This window comes from Rhinoraja longicauda, chromosome 7 (genome assembly GCF_053455715.1).
Source record: "Rhinoraja longicauda isolate Sanriku21f chromosome 7, sRhiLon1.1, whole genome shotgun sequence".
In the NCBI taxonomy this organism is placed as follows: Eukaryota; Metazoa; Chordata; class Chondrichthyes; order Rajiformes; family Arhynchobatidae; genus Rhinoraja; species Rhinoraja longicauda.
In genome coordinates this window covers 7,895,269-7,923,157 of record NC_135959.1, presented here as the reverse complement: position 1 = coordinate 7,923,157, position 27,889 = coordinate 7,895,269, and the positions used below count along the sequence as shown (strand labels likewise).

General features: G+C 46.7%; 1 protein-coding gene across 1 annotated transcript in view; it reads right to left on the bottom strand.

Annotated features, from left to right (window-relative positions):
- dhrsx (dehydrogenase/reductase (SDR family) X-linked) overlaps positions 1–27,889 on the bottom strand; it is a 242,398-nt gene that overhangs the window by 54,130 nt on the left and 160,379 nt on the right. Inside the window, exons 4-5 of the mRNA XM_078402052.1 lie at positions 16,179–16,280; positions 1,380–1,587 (exon numbers count right to left, since the gene is read on the bottom strand). Of these exons, the coding sequence (XP_078258178.1) occupies positions 1,380–1,587; positions 16,179–16,280 (310 nt within the window). The remainder of the gene's footprint in view (positions 1–1,379; positions 1,588–16,178; positions 16,281–27,889) is intronic.

The following is a 27,889-nucleotide window of genomic DNA, read 5'->3' as shown; positions in this document are numbered from 1 at the left end:
ATGATACTACCAATGATTTCAGTTCTGTTTAGTTTAGTTTAGAGTGAGCTTGGAAACAGGCCTTTCGGCCCAGCGAGTCCACGCTGTTCATCGATCACCCATTCATTCTAGTTCTATGTTCTCCCACGTTCCCATCCATTCCCCACACACGTGGGGGCAATTTACAGAGGCCAATTAATCTACAAACCTTTTGTTTTGTGCAACGGTGTTGCAGCTGGTAAAACTGCTGCCTTACAACAGCAAAGGCCCAGGTTCGATCCTGACCTCAGGTGCTGTCTATGTGGAATTTGCACGCCCTCCCTGTGACTGTGTGGGTTCCCTCCGGGTACTCCAATTTTAGGGGTGCCAACTATCTCACTCCCAAATTAAGGGACAATGTGACGTCACCGCCCCGCGCCCCACGTGACCTCACCTAGCCAGCGGCCACGTGCTCCCGCTCCACCAAAGGCGGCCGCCCGGGCCTCTGGACCTACACTGTCCCCCGGGCCTACAGCGCCCCCCCGGGCCTACAGCGCCCCCCGGGCCTACAGCGCCCCCCGGGCCTAATACGGGACAAGGGCGGTCCCGTACGGGACAAACCAATATAGCCCAAAATACGGGATGTCCTGGCTAATACGGGACAGTTGGCAACCCTATCCGGTTTCCTCCCACATCCAAAGACGTGCGGGTTTGTAGCTTTAACTGGCCTCTGTAAATTGGCCAGAGTGTGTAGACAGTGGGACAACATAGGACCAGTGTGGACGGATGAACAGTGACCTCAGTGGGCTGAAGGGCCTGTTTGCATGCACTGTCTTCCAATTCAATACAATTGCTGGGAGTTTTGCTGTAATTCAATAGACAATAGACAATAGGTGCAGGAGGAGGCCATTCTGCCCTTCGAGCCAGCACCGCCATTCAATGTGATCATGGCTGATCATTCTCTATCAGTACCCCGTTCCTGCCTTCTCTCCATACCCCCTGACTCCGCTATCCTTAAGAGCTCTATCCAGCTCTCTCTTGAATGCATTCAGAGACTTGGCCTCCACTGCCTTCTGAGGCAGAGAATTCCACAGATTCACAACTCTCTGACTGAAAAAGTTTTTCCTCATCTCAGTTCTAAATGGCCTACCCCTTATTCTTAAATTGTGGCCCCTTGTTCTGGACTCCCCCAACATGTTTCCTGCCTCTAACGTGTCCAACCCCTTAATACTCTTATACGTTTCGATAAGATCTCCTCTCATCCTTCTAAATTCCAGTGTATACAAGCCTAGTCGCTCTAGTCTTTCAACATATGACAGTCCCGCCATTTGTGAAGGCATCTCAGTTAATAAAAAGGTGCCCCGAGAGGCTGGGGCAGCGTGCATCTTGGTGTAGTACGCACCTGGGGTGTATATTCATACCTGCTTTGCAAGTCGGTAAGGTTGATCTCTCCGACGTAATGAGTGGCTGAAGAGAGAATGACGACGCGACTGTTGTGGTCTCTGTTCCCCGACCTCCTCAGTGCGTCCAGGAGCAGATGGGTCAGCAAGAAGTGTCCTAAATAGTTCACAGCAAAGTGCTCCTCAAACCCATCCTCTGTGTATCTCTGGGGAACCAGCATCACTGCCGCTGTGGTGGAAAATGGAAGAGAGTTAAGTTCAAGCACATTTAATGCACAACATAGAAAATAGGTGCAGGAGTAGGCCATTCGGCCCTTCGAGCCAGCACCGCCATTTGATATGATAGACAATAGACAATAGACAATAGGTGCAGGAGTAGGCCATTCGGCCCTTCGAGCCAGCACCGCCATTTGATATGATCATGGCTGATCACATCAAATCTTATAGAAATCTTATAGAAATCTTATAGAAACTTACAAAATTCTTAAGGGGTTGGACAGGCTAGATGCAGGAAGATTGTTCCCGATGTTGGGGGAGTCCAGAACAAGGGGTCACAGTTTAAGGATAAGGGGGATTTCTTTTAGGACCGAGATGAGAAAGTTTTTTTTCACACAGAGAGTGGTGAATCTGTGGAATTCTCTGCCACATAGGGTAGTTGAGGCCAGTTCATTGGCTTTATTTAAGAGGGAGTTAGATGTGGCCCTTGTGGCTAAAGGGATCAGGGGGTATGGAGAGAAGGCAGGTACAGGATACTGAGTTGGATGATCAGCCATGATCATATTGAATGGCGGTGCAGGCTCGAAGGGCCGAATGGCCTATTCCTGCACCTATTTTCTATGTTTCTATGTTTCATCCAGAATCAGTACCCTGCACCTGGTTTCTCCCCCATATCGCTTGATTCCGTTAGCCCGGTGAGCTATATCTAACTCTCTCTTGAATACATCAATACACCAGGTGTTCTGTCTGAAGAAGGGTCTTGACCCAAAAACGTCGCCGATTCCTTTTCTCCAGAGATGATATCTGACCCGCTGAGTTACTCCAACTTTTTATGTCTATCTTCAGTTTAAACTACCATCTGCAGTTCCTTCTTACACTTTTTTTCGAGTTTTGTTTAGTTAATCGTTCACATGTACAGTGAAAAACTTTTTTTGTTGAAAGCTAGCCAGTCAGTGGAAAGACTATACATGCTTACAATCAAGCCGTCCACAGTGTAGAGATATAGGATAAAGGGAATCACTTTTAGGGCAGTAAAGAGGATGAGGGGTGATTTTATAGAGGTGTACAAAATCACGAGAGGAATAGATCAGGTAAACACACAGAGACTTGTTCCCAGAGTGGGGGAATCAAGAACCAGAGGAGGCAGGTTTAAGGTGAGGGGGAAATATTTAATGGGAATATGAGGGGTAACCTTTTTATGCATAGGGTGGTAGGGGTAAGGAACAAGCTGCCGGAAGAGTTAAGGACCTGTCCCACTTAGGCGATCTTTTTAGTGACTGCCGACAACTGTCAAAGTCGTAGCAGATCGCCAAACTTTTTTTTAACCCGACGACAATGACCACGACAATGCCGAGTCAGGTCGAGATTACAGCGTCTTCGGAAAATTCCCACGCTGTCAATGCTTCTCCGGCATCCTGGTTTTCGCTGAAATCACTGACAAGTCGGTAAGTACTTGAGAGTTTTGAACTATAACACCTTGTATGGGTTACTTAAAAACCAAACTTCACTGTAACAAGGAATAAACTGGATTTACTTCCAGTTTACTAATAGCTGTATTAAAAAAATTAAATGTAAAAGTGGTTAAGTGGATTTTTGTGAAAAGTGTGTGGGCATTCTTTGAAAATGTACGGGAGATGCATATCTGGTTTCTGGGTTGCATATCAGGGTTGGGAGCCCACTTTAAATGTAATGGCTGAGGCCAAAAACATCGCGAAAATTCCCACGCTTACCTGACCGTCATACTGTCGCCTCCAATCTACCTGTCAAATGTCCTGACGGTAAATAAATTAGTTAAACACAAGCATTTTATGGTATTTTGAAATGACTTTACTTATTTTAATATTATGTGCTTCTAAACGCTTCTTAAGAGAACCTATCAAACCTGGGGACAGCATGCGACAGCGCCCGCAATAAGCAACGATACCTGGCGACAAGCCAGCTGTCACCGAGAGATTTCAAACCGTTTGATTTCTCGGCGACGCGTCGAGATCCACTACGATCTTTGGAAGACTCCTCACGATCATGCCCGCGACACCCCAGCGAACTGTCGGCAACAGCCTGGTCGCCGGCAGTCGCCTTAAAATCGCCTAAGTGGGACAGGCCCTTTAGTTGAGGTAGGGTCTATTGCAACGGGTTGAAGAAACATGTACATGGATAGGGTAGGTTTAGAGGGATATGGGCCAAAAGCAGGTAGGTGGGATTAGTGTAGATGGGGCATGTTGGTCGGCATGGGAAAGACGGGCCGAAAGGCCTGTTTCTACACTGTATGATTCTAAGATTCTAAGTCCGATTCTCCAATGAGGTAGATGGTACATCAGGACCGCTCTCTAGTTGGTGGTAGGATGGTTCAGTTGCCCTTCTAATACCTGGGAAGAAACTGTCCCTGAATCTGGAGGTGTGCGTTTTCAAATTCTCGCCTGATGGGAGAGCGGGGAAGAGAGAGTGACCTGGGTGAGAATGGTCCTTAATTATACTGGTGGCCTTGCCGAGGCAGCGTGAAGTGTAGAGACAAAGAAAAGAAAAAATAAACACAAGGTGCAGGAGTAACTCAATGGGTCAGACAGCGTCTCTGGAGGAAAAGGATAGGTGACGTTTCGGTCGGCCATTCTGAAGAAGGGTCCTGACCTGAAACATCACCCATCTTTTACTATGTTTCTATGTTTTTTTTCTTAAACCTATACTGATGCATGTAATTGATCTCGAGTGCTGTAACAGCATCTATGGAGATAGAAAGCGGGAGTGAGAATATTGCGAAAATAGACACAAAAAGCTGGAGTAGCTCAGCGGGACAGGCAGCATCTCTGGAGAGAAGGAATGGGCGACGTTTCGGGTCGAGACCCTTCTTCAGACTGTCACTCATTCCTTCACTCCAGAGGTGCTGCCTAATCCAGCATTTCTGTCTACCTTCAGTGTAATAACCATTCATTATTATCTGAATGGTGGCCGATTAGGAGAAGGGGAGATGCAACAAGACCTGGGTGTCGTGGTACACCAGTCATTGAAAGTAGGTAGGCATGCAGGTGCAGCAGGCAGTGAAGAAAGCGAATGGTATGTTGGCATTCATAGCGAGGGCATTTGAGTATAGGAGCAGGGAGGTTCTGCTGCAGTTGTACAGGGCATTGGTGAGACCACACCTGGAGTATTGCGTACAGTTTTGGTCTCCTAATCTGAGGAAAGACATTCTTGCCCTAGAGGGAGTACAGAGAAGGTTCACCAGATTGATTCCTGGGATGGCAGGACTTTCATATGAAGAAAGACTGGATAGACTCGGCTTGTACTAGCTGGAATTTAGAAGATTGAGGGGGGATCTTATAGAAACGTACAAAATTCTTAAGGGGTTGGACAGGCTAGATGCAGAAAGATTGTTCCCGATGATGGGGAAGTCCAGAACAAGAGGTCACAGTTTAGGATAAGGGGGAAGTCTTTTAGGACCGAGATGAGAACGTTTTTTTTCACACAGAGAGTGATGAATCTGTGGAATTCTCTGCCACAGAAGGTAGTTGAGGCCAGTTCATTGGCTATATTTAAGAGGGAGTTAGATGTGGCCCTTGTGGCTAAAGGGATCAGGGGGTATGGAGAGAAGGCAGGTACGGGATACTGAGCTGGATGATCAGCCATGATCATATTGAATGGCGGTGCAGGCTCGAAGGGCCGAATGGCCTACTCCTGCGCCTATTTTCTATGTGTTTCTATGTAAACCATGTTGGGTCTATCTACGGTGAGAGCCAGCATCCACAGTTCCTTCCTACACATTACGTGAATATTCCGAAGCTGTGTTTTAAAATGCCCGCTCGGTGGCAGCAGCCGTGTGACATTTTATTCAACATTTTTCCCGTTTACCAGATCTTTTCGGAGGATTGTGAGAGAGCTGAGGATTACGCACAACCTTCAGATTTGCCCGACATCAGCAAAACAATGCAGGCACAAGTGAAGCAGTCAATTTTTCATTTGTACAGGGGTAGACAAGTTCTGAGTCACACAGGCATCTCATGAAATTTTATGCAATCCAGAGCCCTGGAGAAATGCATGCTTCTATTACATTGTGTCTGTGATTTCTTAAGTCATAATCGGAGCAGAATTAGGCCATTCGGCCCATCGAGTCTACTCCGCCATTCAATCATGGCTGATCTATCCCTCCCTCTCAACCCCATTTTCCTGCCTTCTCCCCACAACCCCTGACCCCCGAACTGATCAAATGTATTTCTAACTAACTTACAGTGCTGGCTCGAAGGGCTGAATGGCCTACTCCTGCACCTATTGTCTATTGAAAATAACTGCAGATGCTGGTACAAATCAAAGGTATTTATTTCACAAAATGCTGGAGTAACTCAGCACGTCAGGCAGCATCTCAGGAGAGAAGGAATGGGTGACGTTTCGGGTCGAGACCCTTCTTCTAACTAACTTATTGCATCTTCAAAAAACTTGGTCACATCCTAAAACTAATAGAAATCACGTACATTATACATTATATACTACAGATCAATGGATATTTTTAGGACAGAGATAGATAGATTCTTGTGTAGGAAGGAAATGCAGATGCTGGTTTAAACCAAAGATAGACACAAAAAACTGGAGTAACTCAGCGGGACAGGCAGCATCTCTGGAGACAAAGAATGGGTGATGTTTTGGGTCGAGACATAGAAACATAGAAACATAGAAAATAGGTGCAGGAGTAGGCCATTCGGCCCTTCGAGCCTGCACCGCCATTCAATATGATCATGGCTGATCATCCAACTCAGTATCCCGTACCTGCCTTCTCTCCATACCCCCTGATCCCTTTAGCCACAAGGGCCACATCTAACTCCCTCTTAAATATAGCCAATGAACTGGCCTCAACTACCTTCTGTGGCAGAGAATTCCACAGACTCACCACTCTCTGTGTGAAAAAAAACGTTCTCATCTCGGTCCTAAAAGACTTCCCCCTTATCCTTGTTGTCAGGATGGTTCAGTTGCCTGATAACAGCTCAGAAGAAACTGTCCTTTAACCTGGAGGTGTGCGTTTTCACACTTTGCCTGACGGGGGAGGGGAAGAGAGGAGTGGCCAGGATTATGACTGCCGGCCTTGCTGAGGCAGTGTGAGGTGTAGACGGAGTCAGTGGAAGGGAGGTTGGTTTTGTGTGATGGTCTGGGCTGCGTCCACAATTCTCTGCAACTTCTTGTGGTCATGGATGGAGCTGTTCCCGAACCATGCTGGGATGCATCCCGATAAAATGCTTCCTACGGCGCATCTGTAGAAGTTGGTGAGAGTAATAGGGGACATGCCGAACTTCCTAAGCCTTCTAAGGAAGTAGAGGCGTTGGCGTGCTTTCTTGGCCGTTGCTTGGCCGGTGGTCCAGGAGAAGTTGTTGATGATATTTTCTCCTGGGAATTTGAAGCTTTCAACCTCAGAAGGCAGTGGAGGCCAATTCTCTGAATGCATTCAAGAGAGAGCTAGATAGAGCTCTTAAGAATAGCAGAGTCAGGGGGTATGGGGAGAAGGCAGGAACGGGATACTGATTGAGAATGATCACCCATGATCACATTGAATGGCGGTGCTGGCTCGAAGGGCCCAATGGCCTCCTACTGCACCTATTGTCTATTGTCTATTGTCAACCATCTCTCCTTCGGCACCATCACACAAACTGGAGTATGTGAACCACTTCACTTCCTGAAGTCGATCACCACCTCCTTTATGTTGCCTACATTTGAGAGAAAGGTTGACACAAAATGCTGGAGTAACTCAGCGGGTCAGGCAGCAACTAGGGAGAGAAGGAATGGGTGACGATTCGAGACCCTGCTTCAGACTGATGTCAGGGAAGGGGGCGGGACAAAGATAGGATGTAGTTGGAGACAGGAAGACAAGTGGGAGAACTGGGAAGGGGGAGGGGAAAGAGAGGGACAGAGGAACTATCTGAAGTTGGAGAAGTCAATGTTCGTACCGCTGGGGTGTAAACTGCCCAAGCGAAATATGAGATGCTGTTCCTCCAATTTGGGATGGGCCTCACTATGACAATGGAGGGTCTCGACCCGAAACGTCACCCATTCCTTCTCTCCTGAGATGCTGCCTGACCCGCTGAGTTACTCCAGCCTTTTGTGTCTAGCTTTGATTTCAACCATGTATGTCTTTCCCAACACATCTGCAGTTCCTTTCAACACACATTTCCCTTCCTCCTGACTGTATCCACTGGAAACATCCTTTCTAATAACTGATGGTAAAGATGGCGCCGAAGCCAGGAGGCCCAGAGGTGAATCTGGTTACATACGTTAGAATCGGTCCACTCTCTTAAATCTCAGCAGCAGCATTTCTTACGCTAACTATGAAACACTCCATCATGCGCCGGTACACAGTAGACAGCTTTGATTTCCATCAGCGAGTTGTAAATCTGTGGAATTCTCTGCCTCAGAAGGCAGTGGAGGCCAATTCTCTGAATGCATTCAAGAGAGAGCTAGATAGAGCTCTTAAGGATAGCGGAGTCAGGGGGTATGGGGAGAAGGCAGGAACGGGGTACTGATTGAGAATGATCAGCCATGATCACATTGAATGGCGGTGCTGGCTCGAAGGGCCGAATGGCCTACTCCTGCACCTATTGTCTATTGTCTATTGATTGCAATCACTTGCAGGCTCACCACCGATTTTCTGGCAACTGCTGGTCAGGCACCTCCTTTAATCCGGACTAAAATCCTGAGAGAGCACTTCATATCCCCACTTAAAATCCCCCCCCCCCTCCCCCCTGGAAATGTGGCCCCTAGGCCGGGTGAGGCGGCCGATCTCTACCTCATCGGGACTTCCGAGGCCATTCGGCGGGTCAGGCAGCCGGGGCTCTGGAACTCTGGCCCGGCCGGAGCCGGCTGATCCGTTTCCATAGCCGACTTCCCAGGCCAACTTTGCGGGTCGGTATCTCGGTCCCCAGGAGGCCTATGTCGGAACGTTCCGGTACCGTTGGACTCCTCTCGGAGGCCGTGACCTCCGTTGGTCTGGCACAACGGGTAATCAAGCAGGGCACTGGAACCAAGCTTAAGGCCCCCCCCCACCTCGGTCATGGCTGACCATGGGTGATGCATCCTGGGTGTTGGCTGCTTTGCTCCACAGCTCGGCTAGAATAGCGTGGATGTGCGGTCGCGTGCAAGCCTGGGTGATGTCATATGAAGGACAGGCTGTTGCCCGTGCAGCACGTCCCCCCTCTCTCTCCACGTCGCTGATCGATCCAAAGGAACAGCAGAGCCGTTACAGTTTGGCATCAGCGCCATCGCAGGAGCTGCCAGAACGAGGTTGTGGACAACGACAAACTGCCTCAGGGACTCCGACTCCGGATTTTTCTTGAGGTTTACTCCTGGAGCCTTTTCCATGACTGGATATGGCCACAAGGCAGTGGAGGTTTTAGATCAGAGTTTTCCCTCTCCTAGACGGACTGCCTTCCAGTCACTGAAAGGAAGCATGCAGGTACAGCAGGCAGTGAAGAAAGCCAATGGAATGTTGGCCTTCATGACAAGAGGAGTTGAGTATAGGAGCAAAGAGGTCCTTCTGCAGTTGTACAGGGCCCTAGTGAGACCGCACCTGGAGTACTGTGTGCAGTTTTGGCCTCCAAATTTGAGGAAGGATATTCTTGCCATTGAGGGAGTGCAGCGTAGGTTAATTCCCGGAATGGCGGGACTGTCATATGTTGAAAGACTGGAGCGACTAGGCTTGTATACACTGGAATTTAGAAGGATGAGAGGGGATCTTATCGAAACGAATAAGATTATTAAGAGGTTGGACACGTTAGAGGCAGGAAACATGTTCCCAATGTTGGGGGAGTCCCGAACAAGGTGCCACAGTTTAAGAATAAGGGGTAGGCCATTTAGAACGAAGATGATGAAAAACCTTTTCAGTCAGAGAGTTGTGAATCTGTGTAATTCTCTGCTTCAGAAGGCAGTGGAGGCCAATTCTCTGAATGCATTCAAGAGAGAACTAGATAGATCTCTTAAGGATAGCGGAGTCACGGGGTATGGGGAGAAGGCAGGAACAGGGTACTGATTAGACAATAGACAATAGACAATAGGTGCAGGAGGAGGCGGCCATTCGGCCCTTCGAGCCAGCACTGCCATTCAATGTGATCATGGCTGATCATTCTCAATCAGTAACCCGTTCCTTCCTTCTCCCCATACCCCGTGACTCCGCTATCCTTAAGAGATTGAAAATGATCAGCCATGATCACATTGAATGGTGGTGCTGGCTCGAAGGGCCAAATGGCCTCCTCCTGCACCTATTGTTTATTGTCTATTGTCTATTGCCATCACCAGGCTGACGAGCGTCATCTGGAACCAAAGGTGCCGGAAAATCGGTGGTGGACCTGGGTAGTCTTTCCTTTGACTGGGTAGCACGCAACAAATAGATTTTCACTGTACCTCGGTCGGTACACATGACAATAATCAACTAAGCTAAACTAAACTAAACCTACCTCCTTTAATCACTGCTTTGCGGAGAACTGAAAGCAAAAGAGAACCAAAATTGGAAATGGCCAAGGGGCGTCTACAGAGAGATATATACTGAGTCAATATTATGCAAGTGTAACCTGACAGCAGAATAGGTCAGTTGTTGTAGTTGTTTTATCCTTGCACCTCCAGAACCAGGGGTCACGGCTTAAGGATAAGGGAGAAGTCTTTTAGGACCGAGATGAGAAAACATTTCTTCACACAGAGAGTGGTGAGTCTGTGGAATTCTCTGCCACAGAAGGTAGTTGAGGCCAGTTCATTGGCTATATTTAAGAGGGAGTTAGATGTGGCCCTTTTTGCTAAAGGGATCAGGGGGTATAGAGAGAAGGCAGGTACAGGCTACCGAGCTGGATGATCAGCCATGATCATATTGAATGGCGGTGCAGGCTCGAAGGGCCGAATGGCCTACTCCTGCACCTATTTTCTATGTTTCTATGTTTCTATGTCTATGTTTCATCCCAACAACCATCCCTGTACTAAATCCATGGAGAAAATGCTGGGGGAATATTTAAATAACCAAATCTGAACTGCAGATTTGAATGAGTGCATTTGGCAAGATTAACTTTGAGTATGTTTTTAAAGTCAACCATTAAGGGACGGCACAGTGGTGCAGTTGGTAGAGCTGCTGCTTCACGGCGCCAGGGACAGGGGTTCGATCCCGACCTCAGGCGCTATTCTGTGTGGAGTTTGCACGTTCTCCCATGACCGCATGGGTTTTCTCAGGGAGCTCTGGTTTCCTCCCACATCCCAAAGACGTGCAGGTCTGTAGGTTAATTAACCCTCTGTGAAAATCCTCCTAGTGTGTAGGGAGTGGATGTGAAAGTGGGATAACATGGAACTACAATGAATGGGAGATCGATGGTCAGCATGGACTCGATGGGCTGAACGGTCTGTTTCCAAGCTGGATCTCTGACAATAGAACTAAACATAGCTTGCTGGGTTTGTGATAGTATTGGGTATCTATAGTTCCACTCGTTTAGTTTTAGTTCAGTTTAGTTTAGTTTAAAGATACAGCACAAAAACAGGCCCTTCAGCCCACCGAGTTGGGGGAGTCCAGAACAAGGGGCCACAGTTTAAGAATAAGGGGTAGGCCATTTAGAACGGAGATGAGGAAAAAACTTTTCACCCAGAGAGTTGTGAATCTGTGGAATTCTCTGCCTCAGAAGACAGAGGAGGCCAATTCTCTGAATGCATTCAAGAGAGAGCTAGATAGAGCTCCTAAGGATAGCGGAGTCAGGGGGTTATGGGGAGAAGGCAGGAACGGGGTACTGATTGAGAATGATCAGCCATGATCACATTGAATGGCGGTGCTGACCCATAAAGTCGCACATCTTTGTGATGTGGGAGGAAATTGGAGCACCCAGAGAAAAAACCCACCTCAAACTTCACCCAGAACCCGGGTCTCTGGGCTGTAAGCCAGCAGCTCTACCAGCTGCCCCACTTGGCCACCCTGCTACTACTGGAAGTTCTTCCGCTGCTATTAATTTATCATACCGTGCTTTTTGCTTCCCATTAAGGGGAAGGTGAAAGGCACGGTGGCGCAGCGGTAGAGTTGCTGCCTTGCAGCGAATGCAGCGCCGGAGACCCGGGTTCGATTCCGACTACGGGCGCTGTCTGTACGGAGTTTGTACGTTCTCCCCGTGACCTGCAAGGGGTTTTCTCCGAGATCTTCGGTTTCCTCCCACACTCCAAAGACGTACATGTTTCTCGGTTAATTGGCTTGGTAAATGTAAAAATTGTTCCTAGTGGGTGTAGGATAGTGTTAATGTGCGGGGATCGCTGGTCGGCGCGGACCCGGTGGGTCGAAAGGACCTGTTTCCGCGCTGTATCTCTAAACTAAACTAAAACTAGACTAATTCATGATCCAATCTCCCATCTGGTCGCTTTATATTCTGTAATATAAATGACAGTGACATTTCTCTCGATAAGAATAACGCATTACAGGAAAGGCTCAGTCAACAGTTCATTACGCAGAATGTTACTAAGCATCTTGCCTGCTGCCCTGCAGTAATGCCAAGGAAGAAAAGCAGGAAAATCTCACAGACAGACACAAAATGCTGGAGTAACTCAGCGGGTCAGGCAGCATCTCAGGAGAGAAGGAATGGGTGACGTTTCGGGTCGAGACCCTTCTTCAGACTGAAGAAGGGTCTCGACCCGAAACGTCACCCATTCCTTCTCTCCAGAGATGCTGCCCGACCCGCTGAGTTACTCCAGCATATTGTGATGCCTTAGATTTGTCCCAGCATCTGCAGTTATTTCCCTACGCAACAGAGATAAGGAATGTAAGGTGTGAAAACGAGACATCAAAGGGGACGCGGTTTAAGGCAAATGCGGGATAGATAATTGTTAGCGAGGGGAAGGTGACAACGAAGCATAAAAGGTACAAATTTAATCAAGGAGACTTCTAGGGTGAGGGAGGGATGGAAAGAGAGGGAAAGCAAGGGTTACTTGAAGTTAGCTCGACCGTGCTGCCCACTGTGTTTCTATGCTCCAACTAGATCTCTTTAAGAAGATGAGGTAGAAATATCGTAGGCAGATTGCGTTCATCATCAAATACTTGCATCACTTTGACGTGATTCACATTTTGCCCTGCGCATCACGCATATTAAACAATCTGACACAGCGATCGTAGAAATTACCTCGGTGCATGGAACATCAAGGTGAAAGTGATAAGGGGCTTCAACGAGTACGATTTTGGAGCAGATTAATGCGATTGTGGAATTGAAGGCAGATTGCCTTCATTTATTGCGGATGAGATAATGAGGACAAGCTGACTCTGTTTATTAAACAGTGCTGCTGCCAATTCATCAGTGGATTCTGCTTAATTTCGCGTGGTAAACTAAATTGATGACATTTTCCGCGCAGTGTAGCACTAACAAGGATTCGTCGTCAGGGACTAGCGGTGTAACAACCTTGAGCACGGGTTGAGAAGGAGACTGACAGTCTAGGTTGCAGGTTGCGAGCGTTCATTGAAGCCGACATGTGTTGTTTCCCACAAGGAGCAAACCGCAGCCAGGGCTCTGATCAGCCGAGCGTCTGGCGACGGCAGTCCCACGCTGTGCCCAATGACTGCACTTCAATGAAACTGTACACCGCTGGACTGAGAAATACCAGGCAACTTTTTTTACTATGAAACAGCGGCTTAGAAACATAGAAACATAGAGGAGTTGAGTATCGGGGCAAAGAGGTCCTTCTGCACTTGTACAGGGCCCTAGTGAGACCGCACCTGGAGTACTGTGTGCAGTTTTGGTCTCCAAATTTGAGGAAGGATTTTCTTGCTATTGAGGGCGTGCAGCGTAGGTTTACTAGGTTAATTCCCGGAATGGCGGGACTATCATTTTCATTTCAGTCTGAAGAAGGGTCTCGACCCGAAACGTCGCCCATTCCTTCTCTCCTGAGATGCTGCCTGACCTGCTGAGTTACTCCAGCATTTTGTGAAATAAATACCTTCGATTTGTACCAGCATCTGCAGTTATTTTCTAATACATATGGTCTACCTATCCTGGTTAGTCCCACATTCTGCTCAAGCCCTGCTATAAAGCGGTTGACACATGCGTCTGCAGTGCAGTGCTGCAGTCCCAGGGTCTGATTAGTTCTTCTTCAGAGAGTGTGCAGGGCCACCTCCAGTGCTGCAAATTTCAATGACTTTGTGATTAACATAGGCAATTTTCTTTTGATTATTACCATTGAATACCGTAGCAACGTCCTCCTCAGCCTGTGCAATCCTGGCCGGAACAATCAGATACTAATGTGAGTGACATTATTCTCCTTTTCATTCCCACAGTCGCTTTGGTCAGATTCATTTTGGCCTCCTTTTTACTGATCTCTGATTTTCTCTTCAAATCTGATTCTCTCCATGAAGCCTAATTTTTAATTTCATTTTTTTGTTATCCCTATCTCGTTGCTTGGGTCACAAAGTCACACGGCATGGAGACAGGCCCTTTGGCCCAACCTCTCCACGCCAACCAACATGTCCCATCTTCTCTAGCCCCACCTGCCTGCTTTTGGCCCATCTATATACTAAAACTCTTGTTTGTTTGTTTGTTTGTTTGTTTGTTTGTTTGTTTGTTCCTGAACTACAGCCAAAACGGTACACGATAGTGCGACGGTTTTAGGCCCACCTTATTCTCCGTCATCCCTTTGGTGCTAATGGAAGAAGTTTCATTGAAATCGGTGTTATATTTTTAACGTTGTTTGCATTTTAAAGTTTAAATCTATCTCCTCGGGAAGGAGGGGGGGGTGGGGGATAAGGGGGGTTGAGGGGGTTGTGGTGCGGGGAGGAGAAGGGGGGAGAGGGAGGGGGAGGGGAAGGGAGGGGGGAGGGGGAGGTGGGGAGGGGGGAAGGAGGTGGGGGGAGGGATGGGGGGATGGGGGGAAGGAGAGGGTACTGCACCAATGCAGAAGAGGTTTGAGCCCAACGGGTCCACTTGTTCTAGTGTCCCTCTAAATTTGTCCTACCCAACATGCCCACACTGGCCAACAATGTCCCAGCTACCCTAGTCCCACTTGCCTGCGCTTGGTCCATAACCCTCCATACCTGTCTTATCCATGTACCTATCTAACTGTTTCTTAAATGGTGGGATAGTCCCAGCCTCAACTACCTCCTCGGGCAGCTTGTTCCATACACCCACCACCCTCTGTGTGAGAAAGTTACCCCTCGGATTCCTATTAAATCTTTTCCCCTTCACCTTGAACCTATGTCCTCTGGTCCTCGATTCCCCTACTCTGGGTAAAAGCCTCTGTGCATCTACCCGATCTGTTTCCATGTTGTATGACCTCTCTGAACATAGAATGTACAACAGAATAAGAACAGGCCCTTCGGCCCACATCCCGCTGAACATGATGCCAATTATGCGAGTCTTATCTCACATAATCCATATCCCTCCATTCCCCTACATGACCATGTGCCATGACCATGACCATGACCATGTGCCATGACCATGACCATGACCATGACCATGACCATGACCATGTGCCATGACCATGACCATGACCATGACCATGACCATGTGCCATGACCATGACCATGACCATGTGCCATGACCATGACCATGACCATGACCATGACCATGACCATGACCATGACCATGACCATGACCATGACCATGACCATGACCATGTGCCATGACCATGACCATGACCATGACCATGACCATGTGCCATGACCATGACCATGACCCATGACCATGACCATGACCATGACCATGACCATGACCATGACCATGACCATGACCATGACCATGACCATGACCATGATCATGTGCCATGACCATGACCATGTGCCTATCCAAAAGTCTCAATGCCAGTCTTGTATCTGCCACAACCACCACCTCCAACAACAGAAAAAGCTTCTTCACCCAGAGAGTTGTGAATCTGTGGAATTCTCTGCCACAGAAGGCAGTGGAGGCCAATTCACTGGATGTTTTCAAGAGAGAGTTAGATTTAGCTCCTAGGGCTAACGGAATCAAGGGATATGGGGAAAAAGCAGGAACGGGGTACTGATTTTAGATGATTAGCCATGATCATATTGAATGGCGGTGCTGGCTCGAAGGGCCGAATGGCCTACTCCAGCACCTATTTTTCAATATTTTCTATGTAACAGTGCCTTCCAGGCACTCATCACCCTCTGTGTAAAAAACTTATCCCACATATCTCCTTTAGTTTAGTTTAGTTTAGAGATACAGCACGGATAAAGGCCCTTCGACCCACCGGGTCCACGCCAACCAGCGATCCCCACACATTAACACTATCCTACACACACTAGGGACAATCTTTACATTTACCAAGCCAATTAACCTACAAACCTGTACGTCTTTGGAGTGTGGGAGGAATCCGAAGATCTTGGAGAAAACCCTCACAGGTCACGGGGAGAACGTACAAACTCCGTACATACAGCAACCGTAGTCGGGATCGAACCCGGGTCTCCGGCGCTGCATTCGCTCTAAGGCAGCAACTCTACCGCTGCGCCACCATGCCACCCTTTAAACTTTGACCCTCTCACCTTAAAGCTATGCCCTCAAGTATTTGTTTTTTTCCCTCTTAGGAAAAAGGTTCTGACTGTCTATCCTATCTGTGGCCCTCATAATGTTATATATTTCTGTCATGTCTCCCCACAACCTCCATATAACTCCATGAAGATAATTTACAACTCACCATTATTCACCAAGACATGAAGCAAAAGGTTCTTTGCTTTGAAATGCTCCACAAATTGCCGTACAGACTGCATTGAAGCCAGTTCCAGGTGCATAAACTCCACTGTGAAATGAAAAGACAAAGAAAAGATTATTTTCTTCCAAAAGCTGGAAATAGACTTTTCAAACAGTTATCAAACTGGTGGTGAAACTTTTTTTTTTTTCTCACTTAAATAGATGAACAATTTTGATCAACTGGGAAAGTAAGCAAAGGAATGGCAGATGGAATGTACCTCAGCCAAGTGCAAATACATGGGCAGTGAATACCAGGGCCCTGGGGAGTGTTGTAGAACAGGGAGATCTTGGAGTACAAATACATAGTACATACAATTACAGATTCTTAGTTAGTAAGGGTGTCGAGGGTTATATGGAGAAGGCAGGAGAATGGGGTTGAGAAGGAAAGGCAAATCAGCCATGATTGAATGGCAGAGTAGACTTGATGGGCCGAATGGCCTAATTCTGCCCCTATGACTTATGAACTTATGAACTTGTGAATTTTGGTGTTATCTGCAAATTTATTAATCATGCTACCTAATGATAATATATATCACAAACAACAGTGGACCTAACATTAAACCCTGTGGCCACCAATCTGAAAACCAACCCTTCACTTGAGTCTTAAGAAGGGGCCCAACCCAAAAAGTCACCTGTCCATGTTAGAGTAACTCAGCGGGTCATGCAGCATCTCGGAAGAGAAGGAATGGATGACGTTTCGGTTTGGGACCCGAAACGTCACCCATTCCTTCTCTCCCGAGATGCTGAATGACCCGCTGAGTTACTCCAGCATTGTGTGTCTACCTTCTGCAGTTTTTTTTCCTGCACACATCACCTATCCATGTTTTCCACAGATGCTGCCTGACCAGCTGAGTTACTCCAGCACTCTGTGCCCTTCTCTACCACCCACTGATTCCATCCAACAAATCTATTTTTAATCCAATAACCAATGGTTTATATCCAGCTCCCTCTCGATCCCATGCTCTAACTTTCCACATCACCACTATCGTGCAGTTGTCAAAGTCTTTAAAAATCCACGTAACCTGCATCTACTGCTCTGCCTTCACAAATCACCTTGGTCACCCCTTGAAAAAAAATTCCGCTAAAATTGTGACCCATGGTTTCACACGCACAAAGTCATGCTGATTAACCCTAATCAATGAAGCCAGACACTAAATGCTGGAGTAACTCAGTGCGACAGGCAGCATCTCTGGAGAGAAGGAATGGATGACGTTTCAGGTCAAGACCCTTCTTCAGACCGTCAGACCAGCCGAAATGTCACCCGTTCCTTCTCTCCAGAAGATGCTGCCTGTCCCGCTGAGTAACTGCAGCATCTGCTGTAGTCCAGAACCGGGGGACACAGTCTGAGAATAAAGATGGAGGCCATTTAAAACTGAGGTGAGAAGAAACCTTTTCACCCAGAGAGTTGTGAGTTTGTGGAATTCTCTGCCACAGAGGGCAGTGGAGGCCAATTCGCTGGATGAATTTAAAAGAAAGTTAGATAGAGCTCTAGGGACTAGCGGAATCAAGCGATACGGGGAGAAGGCAGGCACGGGTTACTGATTGTAGATGATCAGCCATGATCACAATGAATGGCGGTGCTGGCTCGAAGGGCCGAATGGCCTCCTCCTGCACCTATTTTCTATGTTTCTATGTTTCTATGCAGTTCCTTCCTACACATTATCCCGAATCAATCCTTGCCTTTCCTTAAGGCAGATAAATTCAACCCACCTCGGATCCTTTCCAATACCCTTCCCACCACTGATGTAAGACTCAGGAGGTCTATGGTTCTCTGGTTTATCCTTGCTGTCCTTCCTATACAAAAGGCACAGCATTAGATGTGTTTCTGCACATCTCAAAGATCCTCTAAATCTTCATAACTATTCAAATACTTTATTGGAATTACTAATGTAAAAACCGTGGCCAGCTTCTGCAAAACAGCACTGATGTAAAGGTGAAGGCAAGCTGTTCTTTTAAGGAGACACAAGGAACTGCAGGTGCTGGAATCTTGAGCAAAGCACAAAGTGCTGGAGGAACTCAGAAGGGTCAGGCAGCACCTGTGGAGAACGTGGTCAGGATAGATTTTAGAAGGATGAGAGGAGATCTTATCGAAACGTATAAGATTATTAAGGGGTTGGACATGTTAGAGGCAGGAAACATGTTCCCAATGTGGGGGGAGTCCAGAACAAAGGGCCACAGTTTAAGAATAAGGGGTAGGCCATTTAGAACTGAGATGAGGAAAAACTTTTTCAGTCAGAGAGTTGTAAATCTGTGGAATTCTCTGCCTCAGAAGGCAGTGGAGGCCAGTTCTCTGAATTAATTCAAGAGAGAGCTAGATAGAGCTCTTAAGGATAACGGAGTCAGGGGGTATGGGGAGAAGGCAGGAATGGGGTACTGATTGAGAATGATCAGCCATGATCACATTGAATGGCAGTGCTGGCTCGAAGGGCCAAATGGCTTCCTCCTGCACCTATTGTCTATTGTCTATTGTCTATAACTCAGAAGGTCAGGCAGCATCTGTGGAGAACGTGGTTAGGATAGATTCTTCGGACTGTGAAGGAGGGTCATGACACGAAATGCCCCATATCTAAGTCCTCCACAGATGGACCATTCAGCCCATCAAGTCCACTCTGCTGTTCAATCATGACAGATCTATCTTTCCCTCACAACACCATTTTCCCGCCTTCTCCCCATAACCCCTGACACCCTTACTAATCAAGAATCTATCTATCTCTGCCTTAAAAATATCCATTGATAATGTATTACAATTAAGTCCACAAGCATTAGACAAAGACCCTTAATATGTCCCTGCAGTGAAACACTTGCTTTAATCCTAAATGCTGCAATTCATCATTGTCACAGTGTAAAAACTTTTGTAAAAAGCAAGTATTACAGCAATATCAATTTGCACCTGAAGAGTTTGGGATGCATTGTTGAGTAAAATACATAATATAAATGAATATTGGTGTAGCCGTGCTTTCAATCATCTCCAATAAAAAGACCTCCTAACATAAAACAACTTTCATGACATTGTTAGTACATCTCGAAGCATTCTACTTTCTAAGTATAGTTGTGTGAAGGCCACAGACACGTCTTTAGACTTGAGAGATACAACGCGGAAACAGGCCTTTCGGCCCACCGAGTCCGCCCCGACCTGCGATCGCCCCATATACTAGCACTATCCTGCACACTAGGGACAATATACCATTTTACCGAAGCCAATTAACCTGCGAATCTGTACGTCTTTGGAGTGTGGGAGTATACTAGAGCACCCGGAGAAAACCCACGCCGTCACAGGGAGAACGTGCAAACTCCGTACAGACTGCACCCGTTGTCAAGATCGAACCCGGGTCTCTGGTGCTGTTAGGGTGCATCTCCATTTTTGGCTTCATGAGGGTGATGAATGACTCTTTTAAATAACTTTTCTTCCTTGCTCCAACGCCACACAGACAGCACAAGACGTCAGGATCGAACCCGGGTCTCTGGCGCTGTGTGGTCTAAGCAAGATTCCAGCATCGGCAATTCCTTGTGTCTCCGCAAAATATTCCAAATGCAGTCGACTCAAAGCCCAGTATTTTAACTCCTGCACTCAAACCTTTTCATTGAGTAGTTTTTAGAGAGACAGCGCGGAAATAGGCCAAAGGTGTACAGGTTAGTGGGTTGACACAGAAAGCTGGAGTTACTCAGCGGGTCAGGCAGCGTCTCTGGAGAAAAGGAATAGGCGATGTTTTGGGTCGAGACCCTTCTTCAGACTGAGAGTCAGGGTAGAGTGAAACGAGAGATACAGAAGGTAAATAGAACAAATAAATGAAAGATATGCAAAAAGTTAGAGCCCACAATAATGCATAGTTGGCTGTGGGGTAGATAATCACGAGTTATACAGACACTGAAACTCTATTGTCTTCGGTATAAACTGTAAATTGTGGGATTATTCACAAAATGCTGGAGTAACTCAGTAGGTCAGGCAGCATCTCGGGAGAGAAGGAATGGGTGACGTTTCGGGTCGAGACCCTTCTTCAGACTGATGGGACAAAGGAAGGATATAGGTTGAGACAGGAAGATAGAGGGAGAACTGGGAAGGGGGAGGGGAAGAGAGGGACCGAGGAACTATCTAAAGTTGGAGAAGTCAATGTTCATACCGCTGGGCTGCAAGCTGCCCAAGCGAAATATGAGGTGCTGTTCCTCCAATTTGCGGTGGGCCTCACTATGGCACTGGAGGAGGCCCATGACAGAAAGGTCAGACTGGGAGTGGGAGGGGGAGTTGAAGTGCTCAGCCACCGGGAGATCAGGTTGGTTAAGGCGGACTGAGCGAAGGTGTTGAGCGAAACGATCGCCGAGCCTGCGTCTGGTTTCGCCGATGTAAAGAAGTTGACGTCTAGAGCAGCGGATGCAATAGATGAGGTTGGAGGAGGTGCAGGTGAACCTCTGTCTCACCTGGAAAGACTGTTTGGGTCCTTGGATGGAGTTGAGGGGGGAGGTAAAGGGACAAATTGCGGGATAGTGCTAGTGTATGGGTCGGCACAGACACGGTGGGCCGAAGGGCCTGTTTCCGCGCTTTATCTCTAAACTAAACTAAGCATCGCATAACCATCAGGGCAGCCAGATATAATATTCTTTGATGGAGAGTCTTCTCATGATTTGGAGAAAATGGTCAATTTTAAACTTGATCTTGGACTGAACTGCTCCATCAGAATCAATTTGGAAAATACATCCATCAGAATTTCACATTTCCTTGAAACACGTTTGCAATACAGTATTTCAATTATTCATGGACAAAGTCCCATCACTTCAGCGACCCAATCATTCTGGCGCCTTCATCAGCCATCACCATAGTTACACTGAAATATGCTTCAGTTTCTCAGCATCCACTGTCTTGAGCTATATAAATGTTTCAGGATTCAAATGCAGCCTTTCCATCAGAAGGGTCTGCCTCCTGTTTTGTTGAACAAATACAGATCCATGTTTTTAAAGTTTGCAGCTTTTAGACTTCGGAGATACAGCGCGGAAGCAGGTCCTTCGGCCCACCGAGTCCGCACCGACCAGCGATCCCCACACACTCACACTGCCCTGCACACTAGGGACAATGCGACGTTTACGGAAGCAGGTCCTTCGGCCCACCGAGTCCGCACCGACCAGCGATCCCCACACACTCACACTGCCCTGCACACTAGGGACAATGCGACGTTTACGGAAGCAGGTCCTTCGGCCCACCGAGTCCGCACCAACCAGCGATCCCGGCACACTCGCACTGCCCTGCACACTAGGGACAATGTAAAGTTTACGGAAGACAATTAACCTGCAAACCAGTACGTCTTTGGAATTCTGCAGGAAACACCCGGAGAAAACCCTCTCAGGTCACAGGGAAAACGTACAAACGCCATTCAGACAGCGCCCGTAGTCAGCATCGAACCCGGGTCTCTGGAGCAATAAGGCAGCAACTCTACCTCTGTACCACTGTGCTAGGTTTGGAGGTCAATTGGCTTCTGTAAATTTTATAATTGTCTCTGATATGTAGGATAGTACGGGGTGATCGCTGGTCGGCACGGACTCAATAGACAATAGACAATAGGTGCAGGAGGAGGCCATTCGGCTCTTCGAGCCAGCACCGCCTTTCAATGTGATCATGGCTGATCATTCTCAATCAGCACCCCGTTCCTGCCTTCTCCCCATACCCCCTGACTCCGCTATCCTGAAGAGCTCTATCTAGCTCTCTCTTGAATGCATTCAGAGAATTGGCCTCCACTGCCTTCTGAGGCAGAGAATTCCACAGATTCACAACTCTGACTGAAAACGTTTTTCCTCATCTCCGTTCTAAATAGCCTACCCCGTACTCTTAAACTGTGGCCCCTTGTTCTGGACTCCCCCAACATTGGGAACATGTTTCCTGCCTCTAACGTGTCCAACCCCTTAATAATCTTATACATTTCGATAAGATGTCCTCTCATCCTTCTAAGGGACTCGGAGGGGCCAAAGGGCCTGTTTCCACGCTGTATCTCTAAAGTTGACGGCAAAAGTACAGATCTGGCCTATTAAAGTTTGCAGCTATGATGCAGGTCGCCCTTTCGTGACCGTAGATTTTAATATTAGTCTTGCCAAAAATAACTGGACGAATTATCAGTCCAAATATTTATTGGCACAGGTGCAACAAACATTTGTGTGGCCAATCCATTCAGGAAAACCGATCCATTATGATTGCTTGCTGTGGGATAAGTAACAGTCCTTCAAGGAGCAAACACAGGCACAAAGGGCCGAATGGCTACCCTCTATGCCGTACTTGAATAGTGAAAAGCCTGGATAGAGTGGCTCTGGTTGATTACTGGGCAAACACCTCATAAGTGGTTTTCTCGCGCAGGTCGGAGTGAGTAGAGTAGTGATTAAAGTTTGAAGTGGGCCTTTTTGAACAAGTTGCGGATGAAGTTGACCAAGTGGATGTGAAGTATAAGAAAATAACTGCAGATGCTGGTACAAATCGAAGGTATTTATTCACAAAATGCTGGAGTAACTCAGCAGGTCAGGCAGCATCTCTGGAGAGAAGGAATGGGCGACGTTTCGGGTCGAGACCCTTCTTCAGACTGATGTCAGGGGGGGGCGGGACAAAGGAAGGATATAGGTGGAGGCAGGAATATAGAGGGAGATCTGGGAAGGGGGAGGGGAAGAGAGGGACAGAGGAACTATCTAAAGTTGGAGAAGTCAATGTTCATATCGCTGGGCTGCAAGCTGCCCAGGCGGAATAAGAGGTGCTGTTCCTCCAATTTACGGTGGGCCTCACTATGGCACTGGAGGAGGCCCATGACAGAAAGGTCAGACTGGGAATGGGAGGGGGAGTTGAAGTGCTCAGCCACCAGGAGATCAGATTGGTTAACGCAGACCGAGCGCAGGTGTTGAGCGAAGCGATCGCCGAGCCTGCATTTGGTTTCGCCGATGTAAATAAGTTGACATCTAGTGCAGTATGTTTCCACTAGTGGGAGAGTCTAGGACCAGAGGTCACAGCCTCAGAATAAAAGAACGTTCCTTTAGAAAGGAGATGAGGAGGAATTTCTTTAGTCAGAGGTTGGTGAATCTGTGGAATCCTTTGCCACAAATGGCTGTGGAGGCCAGGTCATTGGATATTTTTAAGGCAGAGATCGATAGATTCTTGATTAGTGCGGGTGTCAGGGGTTATGGGAAGAAGGCAGGAGAATGGGGTTGAGTGGGAGAGTTAGATCACCCATGGTTGAATGGCGGAATAGACTTGATGGGCCGAATGGCCTAATTCTGATCCTATCACTTATGAACCATGCTTCTATATGCCTTTCCCATCTTCACTGTCCTGCCAAGTCCTGAGTTAACACCTCCATTGGAAACAGATGTTGTTAGCTAAATTAGTAGGGTCATTACAGGGTAGGTGTTGACAGTACTTTTTACACACATTGTGCCCCTGCCTTCTTCAAACTGGCTGAAGCTTATTTTGGGAATGTCCTGCGTAGAAAGGAACTGCAGATGTTGGTTTAAACCGAAGATAGACACAAAATGTTGCACAAAATGTTTGCATTTATTTCAAGAGGACTAGAATACAAAAACAGGGATGTAATGTTGAGACTCTACAAGGCGCTGGTCTGGCCGCATTTGGAGTATTTTGAGCAATTTTGGGCACCATATCCGAGCCAGGATGTGCTGGCTCTGGAGAGGATCCAGAGGAGGTTTACAAGAACGATCCCAGACATGTGTGGGTTAACATATGATGAGCGTTTGTCGGCACTGGGCCTGTACTCGCTGGAGTTTAGAAAAATAAAGGGGTTCCTCATTGAAAGTGAATAGTGAAAGCCTTGGGTAGAGTGGATGTGGAGAGGATGTTTCCACCAGTGGCAGAGGCTAGGACTAGAATATCACAGCCTCAGAATTAAAGGACGTTCCTTTAGGAAGGAGATGAGGAGGAATTTCTTTAGTCAGAGGGTGGCACATCTGTGGAATTCATTGCCACAGAAGGCAGTGGAGGTCATATCAATGGATATTTTTATGGCAGAGATAGATAAATTCATGATTAGTACAGGGTGTCAGGGGTTTCTGGGGAGAAGGCAGGAGAATGGGGTTAGGGGGGAGAGAGAGATCAGTCATGATTTAATGGCGGAGTAGATTTGATGGGCCGAATGGCCTAATTCTGCTCACATCACTTATGACCTTATGTAACTCAGCGGGTCAGGCAGCATCTCTGAATAGGAACGGGTGATGTTTCATGTCTGAAGAAGGGTCTCGGCCTGAAACATCACCCATTCCTTCTCTCCGGAGATGAGAGAGAAGTCCAGAGATGAGGGAGAGGCCCGCTGAGATACTCCAGCATTTTGTGTCCATCTTTGGGAATGTCCAGTCAGCTAGTTATTGGGAATCGCAAAATGCTGGAGTAACTCAGCAGGTCAGGCAGTATCTCAGGAGAGAAGGAATGGGTGACGTTTCGGGTCGAGACCCTTCTCCAGACTATCAGTCTGAAGAAGTGTCTCGACCCGAAACGTCACTCATTCCTTCTCTCCTGAGATGCTGCCTGACCTGCTGAGTTACTCCAGCATTTTGTGCAATAAATACCTTCGATTTGTACCAGCATCTGCAGTTATTTTCTTACAGCTAGTTATTGGAAGTCACAAGTTGAAAAAGCTCACTGCAATATAATTGGACTACATATCATCAGCAGCTTGGCCTGGCCCAGCCGTATCAAAGCAATGGCCATGAAAGCACGCACGTGCTCCTCGTCCTTAGAGGTCTTAGAAAGTTTGGCATGTTCCCAACAACTCTCACCAACTTCTGCAGATGCGCCGCGGAAAGCATTCCGTCAGGGTGCATCACAGCCTGGTCTGGGAACAGCTCCACCCTCGACTGCAAGAAATTGCAGAGAATTGTGGATAGACACAAAACGCTGGAGTAACTCAGCGCGGCAGGCAGAGTTGTGGATGCAGCCCAGACCAGTTGGCGAACCAACCTCCCCAGCCCTCCCCAACCTCTTATCGAAATGTATGGGGATCTTATCGAAACGTATAAGATTATTAAGGGGTTGGGCACGTTAGAGGCAGGAAACATGTTCCTAATGTTGGGGGAGTCCAGAACAAGGGGCCACAGTTTAAGAATAAGGGGTAGGCCATTTAGAACTGAGATGAGGAAAAACGTTTTCAGTCAGAGAGTTGTGAATCTGTGGAATTCACTGCCTAAGAAGGCAGTGGAGGCCAATTCTCTGAATGCATTCAAGAGAGAGCTAGATGGGGATCTTAAGGATAGCGGAGTCAGGGGGTATGTGGAGAAGGCAGGAATGGGGTACTGATTGAGAATGATCAGCCATGATCACATTGAATGGCGGTGCTGGCTCGAAGGGCCGAATGGCCTCCTCCTGCACCTGTTGTCTACACAAACTAACCTCCCTTCCGTTGACTCTATGAACATAGCGTGGAATAATTGTCCATAGTGCATGCATGATAACGTTAGCCACAATTTTCCACAAGCACATTTGCAAACAGCAGCTCAATATATCTACTGTACACTAAATAGTATAAGAAGATAACTGCAATCGGAGATAAGGAGTTAACAAATAAGTCAATTAATTTGGGAAACGCATGGATTCGATTATCACTTAAGGTATGGAATAAGGTCGTTACCCAAAATCATCTGAGGGATGCTGTGAAGGTTTTGAGATGGTGCACGTTTGATCCAGATTTTGTACCAAAAAGACAGGACACTAGTTTTAAAAGATGGAGTTCTCAAGGTTTGACATTATATTGCACATTTTTACATAAGGGGTCCATGAACAGCTTTGAGAATCTGAAGAGGCAAGTTGGTTTGAATAATGATGATTTCTATAGATACCTTCAAATTCGCCATTATATAGATCAAATACAAAAGGAATGTGCAGAAGTAAAATGGGATAATATTTTGTTAAATGTATTTACCATGGAGGCTCAAAACAGAAAACCATCTCAAAATTATACAAGGGTTTACGGCAGAGAAAAGGCAACTCACTGTATGTAAAACAGAAATGGGAAAGGGAAGGTAATCTGGTTCTAAAGGAAGAATCCTGGGAGAGCTTATGTGAGATACAATGGAAAACTTCAAGTTCAAATGTTTGGCGGGTGTTTTGCTGGAAAACCCTTATTAGGTTTTTTATTACACCAGTTCAAAAAAGGCATTACACAAATTCTTCTTCATGCTGGCGACAATGTGGGTGCCTTGAGGCGAACCATTTTCACATATTTTGGTCTTGTGTATCAGTGATCCCATTTTGGCAGGAGATTCATAAAGTTTTACAAAAAGTTTTTTTATATGGATATTCCATTTAAATTTGAGTTTTTACATTTTGGTGCTTTACCAGTACAAAATGCTTCTATTAAAGATAAGTATCTTTTCCAGATCTTAAGTGCTGCCAGCAGGAAAGCTATTATATCATATCATATATCATATATATACAGCCGGAAACAGGCCTTTTCGGCCCTCCAAGTCCGTGCCGCCCAGTGATCCCCGCACATTAACACTATCCTACACACACTAGGGACAATTTTTACATTTACCCAGTCAATTAACCTACATACCTGTACGTCTTTGGAGTGTGGGAGGAAACCGAAGATCTCGGAGAAAACCCACGCAGGTCACGGGGAGAACGTACAAACTCCTTACAGTGCAGCACCCGTAGTCAGGATCGAACCTGAGTCTCCGGCGCTGCATTCGCTGTAAAGCAGCAACTCTACCGCTGCGCTACCGTGCTAGGAAGTGGTTGAAACCTGGAAAACCTAATGTGGATGACTGGATTAACATTGTATATGATATTTTTATAATGGAAAGGATAACTTTTGCTTTAAGATTGCAACAGGGAATATTTTTGAAAAGGTGGGAAAAATGGATGTTGTACATTATGCCCGTACAGCCATCATTTGTCTAAAGTGGATCTTTGTATCCTACTTCCGTGTCCTATCTCATTTTCCTTGATTTCATACCGCTCCAGAAGTAGTGATGAAATATTATAGAGGTATACCCCAAATGTTGGTTTTAGTTGTTTCTGTTTTTGTTTTTTGTGTGTAGTTAAGTTTTGGATATGATCAAATGTCCAGTAAGTCATTACCCATCCTTGTAGTGCTTCCAATGCCTGTGGTATGCTTTATTTTGGGATATGCAGTATTTGTTAACTACGGAGGGTTTAAGGTGAATGAGAATGTGTATCATTGCGGAATGTATGGAACTGGAAAATCAAAATAAAAATAGAATTATATTTTTTTAAAAAGAAGACGTACAGGTATGTAGGTTAATTGGCTGGGTAAATGTAAAAATTGTCCCTAGTGGGTGTAGGATAGTGTTAATGTACGGGTATCGCTGGGCGGCACGGACTTGGTGGGCCGAAAAGGCCTGTTTCCGGCTGTATTGATATGATATGATATGATATGATAAGATAACTGCAGATGCTGGTACAAATCGAAGGTTTTTATTCACAAAATGCTGGAGTAACTTCATCTTCAGAAGAAGGGTCTCGACCCGAAACGTCACCCATTCCTTCTCTCCCGAGATGCTGCCTGACCTGCTGAGTTACTCCAGCATTTTGTGAATAAATACTGTACACTAAATCTTATTCTAAATCGGTTTGACGGTAACCGTCTTGGTCTGTCCTTATTCTGAAATTGGGGGTTCATGTGTAAAAAAAATTAAAATGCAGTTGAAATAACCTAAACCATATTCTTT